Source organism: Beta vulgaris, chromosome 8 (genome assembly GCF_026745355.1).
Source record: "Beta vulgaris subsp. vulgaris cultivar EL10 chromosome 8, EL10.2, whole genome shotgun sequence".
Lineage (NCBI taxonomy): Eukaryota > Viridiplantae > Streptophyta > Magnoliopsida > Caryophyllales > Amaranthaceae > Beta > Beta vulgaris.
In genome coordinates this window covers 2,877,673-2,891,773 of record NC_079209.1, presented here as the reverse complement: position 1 = coordinate 2,891,773, position 14,101 = coordinate 2,877,673, and the positions used below count along the sequence as shown (strand labels likewise).

The 14,101-nt window shown below is 34.8% G+C and overlaps 1 protein-coding gene and 1 long non-coding RNA gene across 2 annotated transcripts; both read right to left on the bottom strand.

Annotated features, from left to right (window-relative positions):
- Nucleotides 1-162: 162 nt before the first annotated feature.
- On the bottom strand, nt 163-3,389 carry LOC104900637 (pentatricopeptide repeat-containing protein At5g04780, mitochondrial). Its single transcript, XM_010688113.4, has one exon. It carries the CDS (start codon nt 3,232-3,234, stop codon nt 409-411), a length of 2,826 nt encoding a protein of 941 aa, XP_010686415.2. The 5' UTR covers nt 3,235-3,389; the 3' UTR covers nt 163-408.
- An 8,556-nt stretch (nt 3,390-11,945) lies between these two features.
- On the bottom strand, nt 11,946-13,470 carry LOC125492662 (uncharacterized). Its single transcript, XR_007269311.1, has 2 exons — nt 12,672-13,470; nt 11,946-12,257 (listed from the first exon to the last, which is right to left on the bottom strand). It is a non-coding gene; the product is annotated as an uncharacterized LOC125492662 (long non-coding RNA).
- Between the last annotated feature and the right edge of the window lie 631 nt (nt 13,471-14,101).

Genomic DNA, 14,101 nt, shown 5'->3' with positions numbered 1-14,101 from the left:
ATTAGGGGAGGGTGTGTGTGTATGTGAATAGTTTGTAATGTAGGAAGTAGGAACCCTGCCACATACCTTGTTGGAGGGTGGTGTTGTACTTTCCAGAATTGCCAAGAGTGTGACAAAAGGCAATTTTAGGTTGTCATATTAGTAACAATTCCAAGCAAGAAATGTATTAAACTATGATTAAAATATACTTATTCCCACTTCTGGTAAAATTCCCAAGATAAAACTATCATTCCTCAGAGAAGCTATGTAAAAAGACATCTCAAAGCATTTCATTTCAGAATTTGCTGAGAAACAGCAAAACATATCTCTGTTTCTGATCAATACAACAAAGGTAACATTTCCGAAGATAAGAGGACATTCTTTTGTACATCATATTGGATGATTCTTGTATTCTTCTGGAATTCAATATCACCAGTAATCACGGCAAGAGCATGAACCATCTTTGAAATGATGATACCTGTTCAAATCTCTTACGATAATCTCTCGAGAGACTACTTTACAGATGAACTTGAAAGCTGTATGACAGTCCAAGCAAATCCGAAGATTCTTCTTAATTCTAATGGGAGAACCTGGTGGAGTTGCTATAAGTGAGAAAGCAACAGCAAGTTTTTCGCTATGATGAAGAAGCAGTAGCTCTTTTTCGCTTCGTTCAACATCGTGGAGATCAATCTCTAGCATAGGAACATACCCTTCTTTTATTATGAGATCCCTTATCTCATTCAGCTTTACATATATTTCAGTACTTCTGGGGTGGCTTTTATCTCCAACGATAAAAGTGTGAACCTTGTCTTTCACCTCAACCCAACTCATTCCAGGCTCCTTCTTCACCTTATTTTCCTTCATTATTTTCCTTATATCTGATACATTTTCCCACATTCCAGCTGATGCATATAGGTTGGCCAGCAGAATGTGTGTCCCAGATTTCTCTGGTTCAAGCATGAAAAGCCTCTCTGCTGCACGTTGCCCTAGCTCCACGTTCTTGTGGATTTTTGCAGCACCAAGAAGCGCTCCCCAAACTGCTCCATTTGCTTCATACGGCATTTTGTTAACAAGTTCTAATGCTTCATCTAATTTCCCAGCTCGGCCAAGGATATCAATCATACAAGCATAGTGTTCTTGAGTGGGTTCTACGCCATATAATTTATCCATTGATTGGAAGTATTCTTTGGCTTCTTCAACCAAACCTGCATGACTGCATGCACATAGGACACTGACTAAAGTAACATGATTTGGGTGAACACCATCCTTGATCATCTGATCAAATAATCGAAGGGCTTCTTTCCCGTGCCCATGTTGAGCAAGTCCTCCGATTATAGCAGACCATGATACTATTCCTTTCTCACTTAGCTTTGAGAAAGAACGGGTAGCATCATCTATACATCCACACTTAGCATACATGTTAACTAGGGAATTTCCAGCAAAAGTATCAGACATGTATCCAAGTTTTAGTATATGAACATGTATCTGTTTTCCTTGTTCATATGCAGATAAATTTGAACAAGCATTTAGGAGAGCACTGCAAACAAAAGGATCTGGCCAAACACTCATACTTTGCATTTCCTTAAAAAGCTTTAGAGCTTCCTCACCTTGCCCATACTGAGAATAAGCCGTGATCATGGAAGTAAAAGATGCCAAGTCTCCTATCCTGGATTCTCGAAAGATTTTTTCTGCGCCTTTTATGTTGCCAAATTTTCCATACGAGTCGACAAGGCTATTTACAACATAATCATCAGATTGAAGACCTGATTTTAATGAAATTGCATGAATTTGCTGACAAACTTCAATATTCTGCAAGTTAGTTATGGATTTCAGGACTGCTGATAAGGTGGTCTTATTAAAACTTACTCCCTCTTTATGCATCTCAACATAAATGCTTAAAGCTTCTTTGTCGTTTCCATTTGATGAGTAACCTGAGATCATAGCATTCCATGCAATCAAGTCCTTTTCTAAGATTGATATGAAAACAGCCTTTGCCTCCTCCATCGACTTACATTTTGAATACATATCAAGCAAACCAACTCCGGTGAATAAATCCGCATTTGTATCCATCTTAATCAAAGTGGAGTGAAGCTGTCGACCCAGCTCTTTCAATCCTAATCCTGCACATACTTTCAGGGCACTCGATAATGTGAATAAATTTGGATATATACCCAGATGGTTCATCTCACCAAACAATTCCAAGGCCAAAACATGTTCTTCCTGGAGCACGGATCCAGCAATGATGGCATTCCAAGATACAATATCTGGTTCCAAAATATTATCAAATACAAGAAGAGCATCTTTGATTTCCCTCACTTTAGCATACATATCAACAAGTGCATTTGCCGAGAACTGATCTTCCTCATGTCCAAACTTTATCAAGTACCCGTGAATCTTTCTTCCCAAATCACCGTCCCCTTTCCCTGCACAGGCATTCAACATACTTGATAAACTAAACTCATTTGGTCTAGTATTAGTTGAAACCATTTCATTAAACAAACAAATTGCCTCTTCGAAAAAATTTCCTTGAACATAACAAGAAAACAAAGCATTCCATGAAACAACACTTCTTTCAGGAATTTCATCAAACAACCTCCTAGAATCATCAAATTCTCTGCATTTTGCATAAACAACAACCAAGGTATTTGCAACAAAATCATCAGATGCAAAGCCGGCAACCAATGCTAACTTATGAATTTGCTTGCCATACCTCAAATCCACCCTAGTGGCACAAGCCTTGAGCACACTAGAGAATGCAAATTCGTTACAGATAATACCCAAAGAGTGCATTTCCTGGAAAGCCAAAAGAGCTTCCTTCGACAACCCATTTTGGACATACCCAGATATAATAGCTGACCAAGAAACTAAATCTGGTTCAGGACTTTCGTCGAGCAGTTTCCGGGCATACCCGAAAACTCGACACTTAGAATACAAACTAATCAAATGATTTCGAAGTTTTGCATCTACCAACAAACCAGATTTGGTTAATTGAGCATGAACTTGTAATCCAGGACCAAGGGACTTTGTCTTACAGCAATGTGACAAATGCTCAGAGAAGGGTATAAAGGTTGAAACAAGAATGCTTTTTTGGGGTAAATTTATGAATAAATCAGGTTGATGTTGTTCGCTAAATCTGGGTATTGTCTGAAATTGTTTAAGAGACAAATTAGAAGTTGGGAAGAGAGAGAGGGAATTTTTTTTGAATGGTAGTTGATGAACCGTTGGTTGGAGGGAAAGTAGACGACGAATGTTCATTGACTCGCGGGGTTGTTAGTTCGATTGGGCCATTAAAGTCAAACCTACGCAACTAAATGGGAAATACTTCATCGATTCCTCCATTCTCACATATAGTGAGTAGGGAGTTCAATTGGAGGGGCGGGTGCGGGGGATGATCTCTTTATATCCGTATCTGCCTAAAATTTCATTTCATTCCTGCCTCACTATTATGTCATTACTGCCACAACATAATATAATAAAAGAAAAAAAATATCTAATTAGAACTAAATTTTATACTTAAAGAAGAATAATTAACAATTAGATAAGTAAGAAATGCCAGAAAAAATAGTGATATAAGATAAAAGTTACCTTCAATATAACAGATTTAAGATGAAAATCAAATGGGTATATTGTGAAATAGTTCGTCTTCTTTAACGAGAAGTCTATGGAGGAGAAACGAGGCAGGTGGGGATGTGGTGGGGCAATGGGGATAGGGGGATAGGGCGGGGCAGACAATTGATCGAGTGTTTCAATTAATTTAATGAAAGACTTCGGATCCATTCAGAGGGTAGGAGTGCGAAAGTTGAAAGAGAAATTGCTAAGTTGGAGGTTAAAAAAAGGAAGATTGCTGCAAAGGAACAAGAACTAGCGCTGCAAACCAATAGCTTGAACTTACAAGAGTATCATAAGAATTGGGATTGCTGCAAGTATTGTATGCAAAGGAAAATTGAGCACCATTTGAGGAGGCAATGATTGAGAAACTAACATCATGCTTGACGAATAATGCAATTTTTTAAGTTATGTTTATGTTTAAGTGAAGTTTATGTTTAAGTGTAGTTCATGTTTGAGTTTAAGTTTATGTTTAAGTTTACGTTCAAGTTTAGTTTATGTTTAAATTTAAGTTTAAGTTTAAATTTTAGTTTATGTTTATGTAAAAGTTAACATTTGTATGTTTAAGTTCAATTAATAAAAAAAAGTTAAAAAATGTACTTGTGTAATTTATGTTTAAGCTTTACTTATTATCTGAATTGACATCTCTATACAGCTTTTGATATTATTGTTCTGTTTTTGACATTATCATCGTGCTTTTTACATTATTATTCTGCCTTTTACATTATTGTTCTGCTTTTTACATTATTGTACTGCTTTTAACATTATGGTCCTACTTTTTACATTATATTGTCCCGCTTTTATGTATTATTGTACTACTTTTTACATTGTTGTTCTTCCTTATTTTACATTATTGCAATGCTTTTTACATTGTTGTTCTGCTTTTTACATTGTTGTTCTGCTTTTTACATTATTGTTCCACTTTTATGTATTATTTTTCCACTTTTTACATTATTGTTCCACTTTTATGTATTATTTTTCTACTTTTTACATTATTGTTCTGCTTTTTACAATATTGTTCTACTATTTACATTATTGTTCCGCTTACAATATATAAGTTGAGCATACTTGTTCACCATTTGATCACACCAAACCTAAAGACATTGGCAAATTTGTAGAATGAACTCTTTCAACTTAAACCTTATCGCTTCAAGTTCCTCTAGTTCTGAGGATGAAAGAAGATCATCCTCAACAAGCTGTGATCAAGAAATAGATGATTTATTATTCAATGTTGCTCAACCAACTCTTATATTAAATGTTACTCCAACACCAAGGAATTGAAGAGTAAAAGTGACTGATGAGGATGAGGATCATCACCAGCCTATTCAAGGTAGGGAGGAAGACCATAAACGATTGTTCAATGATTACTTTGCTGAACAACCAGTCTGTCCTGCTCGTTTATCTCGTAGAAGATTTCGAATGCAGCAATATGCCTTTCTTCAGATCAGAAAAAGTGTCGTTGTAAATCATGAAAGGTTCATTCAAAAAAGAGATTGTACGGGAAGGTTAGATTATCGCCCCTACAAAAGTGTACAACTGCTATTCGAATGCTTGCGTACATGATAGTGGATAACTCGGATTGATTGATGAGTATGTGCGAATTAGTGAAAGCATAGTTTGATTAGCATTAATGAAATTTACAAAGGGGGTTATCAACCAATTTGCTGCCGAGTACTCCAATGATTTGGCTAGACTACTTCGATTTGGTGAAAAACGTGGATTTTGGGGCATGATCGGCAACATAGGTTGTATGCATTGGGAATGGAAAAATTGTTTGTGGGCATGAAAAGGACAATATCAAGGAAGAGACGGTGTTGTCACTTTAGTTCTTGAAGTTGTTGCTAATCGTGACTTATGGATATTGCATTCTTTTTTCGGAATACCAGGTTCGTGCAATGATCGGAATGTCCTTCACCGATCTCCTATTTTTAGGCATGTTTTAGAAGGTCGAGCACCGCCCGTGCACTTTACGGTGAATGGTAACCAATATGATAAGGGTTATTATCTCAGTGATGGTATATATCCGAATTGGACAATATTCATCCAATCGGTTACATGTCCTCAAACTCGCAAGGACAAGTTATTTGCTCAACACCAAGAAGGAGCTCGAAAAGTTGTTAAGAGAGCATTTGGGATGCTGTAATCTCGATTTCCTATAGTTTGTAGACCATCAATCGCATGGGATGAGGAAATTATGTTGTCTTGCATTATCATGCACAACATGATTGTGGAAGATGAATGAGATACATATGCATACTACGCCAAATACTACTACATTTACTACTACTACAAGTAATAATGACGACGAATTTACATGGCGAATAGAGACGCAATTATTGAAGATCAACATGTACTCATCAGAAATAGTGATGTATGTTGTTCTTGGCTTTCTGCCATAACGACCTAGAGCTTTAGCACTCGTGTACACGTTTAGTTAGCGCGTAAGTTCTATGACTTTTATCTCAAATACTCGTGTCTGATTTGATACTCTACATTGCCACATTGGTATATAATTACTCTTCACTTTCCACCTAAAACGTGCAAAAAAACATTGTAAAGTGGCATAAATTTACAATCATCAGTCATCACCCGAACATGACTTAAACCAAATCAGCTCAATTTTGATTCAATATTTACTTGGACTGGACTGGGCTGGTACGGTTCATGGACCGGACGGGACCGATTTCATGGTCCAAATTGGGCGGTTTTAGTAGCGGAATGGGTTAGGCTCAAGAAATCTGGTCCACGACCCACCCACCAATTTCACGGTTTGAATTGGATTGGACCGGACTTTTTACAAGGCCGATCCACACATCTCACGAGGTAGGCTGGGCTGGATTGGCCCGCATTATTAGTCTATAGTGAGAAATGGAGATTAAATTTGGAGTTTCCTCGTGAATGTTTTGGGTGAATATGATAGGATGTTGTTAGAAATACTTGATAATAGTGATTGACTTTGGAGTAAAATGATGTTACATCCGGATGCGGTTGCCTAAAATTTTTGTTGTTTTTAAAAACATTATCAACCAACGCAAATATTAATACTTTTTATCCTTACTTTTTTTCCATTTGACGGTAACAAGGCAAAACTATAAAATTGTCTTTTTTAGATGATATTAAAGAGGGCAAAACTGTAAAGAGGACAAAACTGAAAAAAATGTCCCCTTAGTTTTTTTTTTTTTTGAGGGGAAAAGCATGAGCTAGATTAATCATGGGACAAATCGTCCATAAAAATATAGGGAGCCACCTCCCTAGGAGCATGGTTCTCCCAGATTTGTTCAACCCCAAATGGGACTAGCTTAGCTAAATGATGAGCTACATAATTGCCATCTCTTTTCACATGAGACCATACTAAGGAAAGAAAATGAGAGCTAGAGGAGAAGATAGAAGATAACACATTATCCAAATCAGAAAGGAAGAAAGAGGACTTTTGCAGTCTCGATATGACGTTGAGACAATCGGATTCCACCATCACCTTCTCCAGCCCAAACCTGCTTCCAAGACGCACACCCATCTCAATAGCTTTTGCTTCAGCAATCTCTGGAGTCCAGTAGGCTCGAACCCGGCGAGAAGCAGCAAATGTCCCCTTAGTTAATATCAAAGAGAACAAATTGTTCTCCGAAGTACCTAGGTAATATTAAAAAGAGCAAAATTATTTAATTATCGTCTTAGTTAATATAAAAAGGGAAAATATTTTTGTCTTTCTTAATATGATTAGATAAAACAATTAACTAATTAGTTCAGTTCAGCTCCAATCAGTTCTGTTCAGTTCAGTCCAGCTCAATTCAGTTCAGTTCAATTCAGCTCCATTCTTTTATAATCATTTTGTTAAATATTATTATTATGTTGGTGTAATTTATTTTACTAATTACTCTTATTATTATTATTATTATTTATTTTTATATCATTACTATTAAGTATTATTATTATTATTATTATTGTTTCTATATATTATTTTATTTATTATAGCTTTACTCATTATTATTAGTATTATTATTAGGAGGAACATGGTTTAGGTCAAAGCTCAAATACCCACGTTTTTCAGCCCATAAACCAATCAAATCGCGTCAAAACGGTTTATGATGCAATTTTCGCGGTATCCAATCATTACTTTTAATTACTAAATATTATTATATTATTAAATTTAATTATTAAAATAGTAATATTAATTTACTTCATATATATTATTATTATTATATAATCATCATCAAGTATTAATATATTAATACAAATAGTATAAAATAATTATTATTATCATTAATTATTATTATTATTATTATTATCATTATTATTAATATATGATTATTAATATTATTTATTTATAACTATCATTTAAAAATATCCAAAATACTATTATTATTATCATTCATTATTATTATTACTTATCATTATAATTATTATTTAATATTCATATTACTATTATTTAAATATTATTTATATATTTATTACATTCAACTTAATTCAATTCAATTCAATTCAATTCAATTCAGTTCAGCTCCAATCAGTTCAGTTCAGTTCAGCTCCAATAAGTTCAGTTCAGTTCAGCTGTTTTATGCCGAAGAGAACAGACCCAAATTACCTATTTAATTCAAATAAATCGCCCTCTTTAATTTCATTTCTTGTAGTGCTATATCAAGTCACTCATTATTATTAGGGGTGTAAGTTTGGTTTTCGGCTTGGTTTTGGGACAAAACGAATTCAGAAATCCAAAACCGAACCAAACCGAAATTAATTCGGTTTTAACATTTCAAGTCCAAATCCAAACCGAAATTCATCTGAAACCAAACCAAACCGAATTTAGAAATCCACAACCGAACCAATACAAACCAAACCGAATAAAATTTCTTTTTTTCCAAAATCCAATCAAATTGAAAGAACACAACAGATAACAAACCGATACATGAAACAAAATAAAATTTTGTAACTTTATCTATCATAATTGTCAATTCTTACAAAGAATAAAAATTTCTTAACTTTTTCACAGTTGTAATTCTTGATATTTGTAGATAACGAGATACTACATTTGTAATATTGTAAGAAAATAAAAAATTGACTACAATAATTTTACATAATAACGAAAAAAAATAACCTTCTTAATTATGAAATGGAGGAGATATGCTTTGACTACTTCATTCTTCAAATAACGAAAACACTGAGATAATCGTGCAGCAAAGATTAAGGCGACTAGCTAGTTCGGGATCTATTCGACTCTCTCAACTCAAACACGAAGGAGATCTTCGAGATAGAAGAAACAGAGGAGAAGAAGAAGTAGGGGAGAGAGAAAAATGGAGGAGAGGGAGGAGTGGAGGAGAGTGAAAAACGGTTGGGTGTTGGGAGATGGGAGAGGATTAGGGTTTGTTAGGACTTAGAAGAGAAATAGGCTCAAAGTTAGGAGGGAGAGAGACGGGTTATGGATGGGTTGAATATATTTTAAACTCATCAATGCCCATAAGGCCATAATATGACATATATTACTTGTAAACTTCGGTTTGGTTTTTCCGGTTTTTCCAAATAAAAACCAAACCAAACCGAAAACCGACAAAAAAATTAATTTTCCAATCCAAACCAAACCGAATTTATAAAAAAACAAACCAAATTACTTTCGGTTTGGTTTGGTTTCGTTTTCGGTTTTTAACCAAATAACTTACACCCCTACTCATACATCTATGATTTAACATCCTCTTCGTTAACAAGTGTCTGCTAAGAAAAATGTTCTATATAATTTGTAGAAATGACACAAGTTACCATACCTCAGATGAATTATACAGATGCGTTCCATGCTTGCTTATTTATAGGAATGCTTTACAGTTCCTAAATTCTGATCTCCTCAATGGAGCGTTATGATCTAACAACTTGGCCACATCTTAAGCATGGCCTAGAATTATCTACATAAATATTATATTTTACAAGTATGTATGTTCTAGTTCTACTTCTACCACCTCACTCTAAAATTATTCAACTGATCTTTCTAAAAGCCTCTCAAACTTTTGATCTTTCACTTTATAAGTCATCATCTAACTACCAAGCAAAAAACTTGTACTTCTAATAAATGCCAATCCCAAAGGTCCAAACAACATATCCTTTTTAATCTATTAAACTAGTTGTTGGCTCGGACGATGCCCCTAATCATTTATCAATGTTATTTTAGAATTTTCACCCAAGATCTCAACTAGTTATTGATATTATGACAAAATAGATTGAAAGGAAAAAGTTCGAATTATTATTAACCCAAAGGATATTTATAGTATATCATATAAAACCTAATTTAAGTATAACTAAGTACCAGGCGAGGTGGAGCGTGACATTGGCAAAAGCTATGGCCGCCAAGTTCAGCTTGCAGGTGGCTCGGGTAGTAGGATGTGCCAACGTTGAGTTAGAATATGATGCCTACAACTTGTCGGAGGACATACAACAAAAGAGTTATGGACGTTCTCCGCTTGATTTTTGGTTGTGGAAGATATTGTTTTATTAAGTTCAAGTTTTGTTGATTTTTCTATTGCTCATGTTAGGAGGGGAGGGAATAGTGTAGCTAACTTACTTGCTAGATTTAACCCTTCTAATGGGATCGAATAATTTTTTGTTGATGATGTTCTGCAAGGTATCTTAACCTTGGCAGAGTTTGATATTGCTTAATAAAATCCTTATAACGCTCTTTTCAAACTAAATATATTATTAATAAATATAATCTCTAAATAAACACTTCTAGATAGATCCAGATAAACACTTGTAGATAGATAGATTCAGGAAATACTCCTAAATCTATCCTAACAGTTGTAATGTTTAATTGGTTTATCGGGAGAAGTTACATTAAGCCATCCGTTATCCATTATATCATTAAAAAAATTATATTATTATATGGTTCAATTGTTCATTTGTCAATAATGTTGTAGGACCTCACTTATATGCATAGATGCATACTTGTATGACCATGTCTTTTTTTCCTCAATAATTTGGAGTTAATTGAATGGATAATTTAGAATTTGTCAGCTCCAGCTCAATTATAACTTATAAACTATAATATTCACATTCCATCTACTTAAACGTATATCTTATCATCTTATTAAAAAAACGCAAACCGAACTGCCACACCACACATCTCATTTGTCCAGGTTCCAGCTCACTTCAACGCAATTTCTTTGCATAAATTAGCCATTGATAAAAACTGTTAGATTAAAACTATTGACTTTTTCGTGTCTTCTAAGACTCTAAGTTAAAGATTGGGGAACATCAACCGAGCATATAAGATTGGCATATAAAAGAAAGAGTTTTTGTGGGGTATATTAGGGTAATAAGACATTTTGTGGAGATATACTTTACTAAATTTTTTTTCGTGGGTATATAATAACCTAAATTCAAGTTTTGTTAAGAGGTATTAAAAACACTATCTTTAACGATAAAGTCAAATTTCCAGCCTTTGACTTGGTAGGAACTCGCGAGTGAGCCACAAATTGACAGTTGAGGAGGTTGGAGGAAAATGAATGTAATAGAAGCAATTGAATATCACGCACTATACAAAGAGTAATTAAGCAACTCAAAGGCTGAAAACTTGACTTTCTCACTAGAAATAGTGTTTTTGGTATCTTTAACAAAAGTTAAAATTAGGTTGGTATATCCCCACAAGAAAAAATTAGTGAGGTATATCTCACAAAATGCTAATCCCTGTTATATTCCCAAAAACTCTAAATGAAAGTCACTAAGAAATTAAGCAAGCACATTGCCATTAATTATGATATTGTTCTAAACACAATTAATATTATTTCTAAATCCGCCACTACTAGTCAATGTTCTAAGTTTTTGCGTTTCCAATGTATACGTGATTCCTTTAACCATCATATTATTCTCACAATGCGGAAGATCAAGTAAATGACACTCCAATTTATGCTTGTGAGTTGTGATAATATATAGTAGGAAGTTTACTTCTCACTTAAAGATCATACTCATGTCCTATCAAAAAAAAAAAAAAGATCATACTCATGAAACTTAGATGTTTTTTTTTTTGTTAGCCTCTGTCTAGTTTTTTGGGCCAGATTATGGGCTATATTCACCTCTGTCCTTTTAACTTTAATACTCCCTCTGTTTCAAGATATAAGACATTCACGTTTTACGAAAATTTGCTTTGACCACAAATATCTCTCAAATACGATAAGTAAAAATTATAAAAATTATACTGTTTGATTCGTCTTGAAAAATACTATAATACTATTATTTTTTGAAATTTTCTATCAACATAAATTGAGAGTATTTAACGGTCAAAGTTCGACCTCGAACATCGTACGTGCCTTATATTGTGAAACGGAGGGAGTACAAGCTAAATAATGTCAAACAAGTGAACAATAAGGACTGGATAGTAAACAGTTGAATTGAGCATCAAATACCTATAAATATGATTGACGTGCTAAAAATATAGGATGAAATTCCTTGAATGACAGTTATTAAAACATGTTTCAATTGCATATATCCAATCTATTTTATACTTTCTCCATTTCATAATAAGTGAAACACTCTTATTTTTTATGTAAGAGCTTTTTTAGAGTGTTTTTCAAGCAATAACTATCTAGTAATCCTGTAAACAAGAGACAAATTAATATCTACAACACTAATTTTGCTTTGTCCTTCTGCTGATCACTATTCACCTCTCATCTCAAATTTACCATCCAACAAATCCCAAGAAACTGCAATAAACAAAAAATGCAATCAAGATGATGAGCCAGAAAATCCAGAAGTAGAACAGAGAAAGAAAAGCAACATATACAAAACCAATAGTCTATGTTGCTCGGACTCGGGAATATATCCACGTCCAACATGAATACGTGTCCAAGGGTTCGTTTTGACCATTTTATTTGGAACTTTTTCAAAATTTTGGCCTAAAACAAAGTTTTTAAGTGTCTCATGTCTAAAGTGTTAGAGGATCCAACACGGATATTAAGGTGAAATGAAAAGCAACATATATAAACAAAATCAATAGTCTATGTTACTCGGACTCAGGTAGAAACTACTATTGAGGAGTGATTATGAATATCCATTAATCCAAAAAGAAGGAACTATATAAGGAGAATAAAAATTAATTCATTCTTTGATGAAAGTACCTGAGAGAACGAAGAGCAACATGAGAGAAGAGGGCATGAAAGAGTACATGAGCTCCATGATAGAACATGACCATACCTGTACATCCTAACACAAATAATTCTACCACCATTTTCTACCTCTTTTCTCCTTTCTTTCTTCTTCCGAGTTTTTTTGTCCTCTCTTACAAAAACTGTCTTCAGCTAACAGTGTTAATAATTGTGGAAGAAGTTTTGGGAGAAAACTGCACGTTGACTTTCATTAGCCTTTTAAGCCTCTTTATATACAAAGCACTACAAGCCCATATTTACATAAAACTCCCAACCTAAACCTAATCCAAAAAGGAAACATAATATTAACTTAACATATTAACTTTACATAAATATCTCTAATACTCCCCCTCAAGTTGGAGCATGCAAATCACTAATGCCCAACTTGCGCAGAAGAAAACCGAACTGCTGACGCCCAAGGGCCTTAGTTAGGAAATCAGCCAACTGATGACTTGTCGGCACATAAGCAGTAGCAATGTTCCTAGATTGTAGCTCATCACGTATAAAATGACAATCAACTTCGATATGCTTAGTTCGATCATGGAATACGGGATTTTTAGCAATATGAAGAGCCGATTGACTGTCACAAAACAACTGCATAGGAGAAGAATGAATCACACCTAGGGAACGCAGTAACGACTTCAACCACTTCAACTCACAAGTAGTAACAGCCATAGAGCGATATTCAGCTTCAGCGGAGGAACGTGCCACAGTGGGTTGCTTCTTGGTCTTCCAAGATACAGGAGAACGTCCAAGAAGGACAATATAACCAGACAATGATCGACGAGTAAGAGGACAAGCAGCCCAATCACTATCACAATAAGCAGTCAATTGCAAAGCATTCCTGCGCAACAAAATACCCTGACCAGGGTGACTTTTAACATAACGCAACACTCGAACAGCAGCATCCCAATGTGCAACCTGAGGTGCACTCAAAAACTGAGCCAAGGTATGCACTGAGTAGCTTAAGTCAGGACGGGTAACAGACAAGTAAACCAATCGCCCAACCAAGCGACGATACTTGTCAGGATACTGATAAGGACTACCATTTGCATAGGCTAGCCTATGGTTTTGTTCCATAGGAGTGTCAATAGGTTTACAATCCAACATACCAACTTCTTTCAAAACGTCTAAAGCATACTTACGTTGAGAGAGAAACAAACCAGCATCACCACGAGCTACCTCAATACCAAGAAAGTACTTTAGAATACCCAAATCTTTCATATGAAAGCAAGAACTTAAGTATTGCTTGAACCTCGTGATCACGTCAAGAGAGGAACCTGCAATAATTAAGTCATCGACATACACAAGAACATGGAGAGAAACAACTCCCTGTCGATAAGAAAACAAAGAGTAGTCGGCATATGACTGAACAAACCCAAACTTGCGTAGAGCACAAGAAA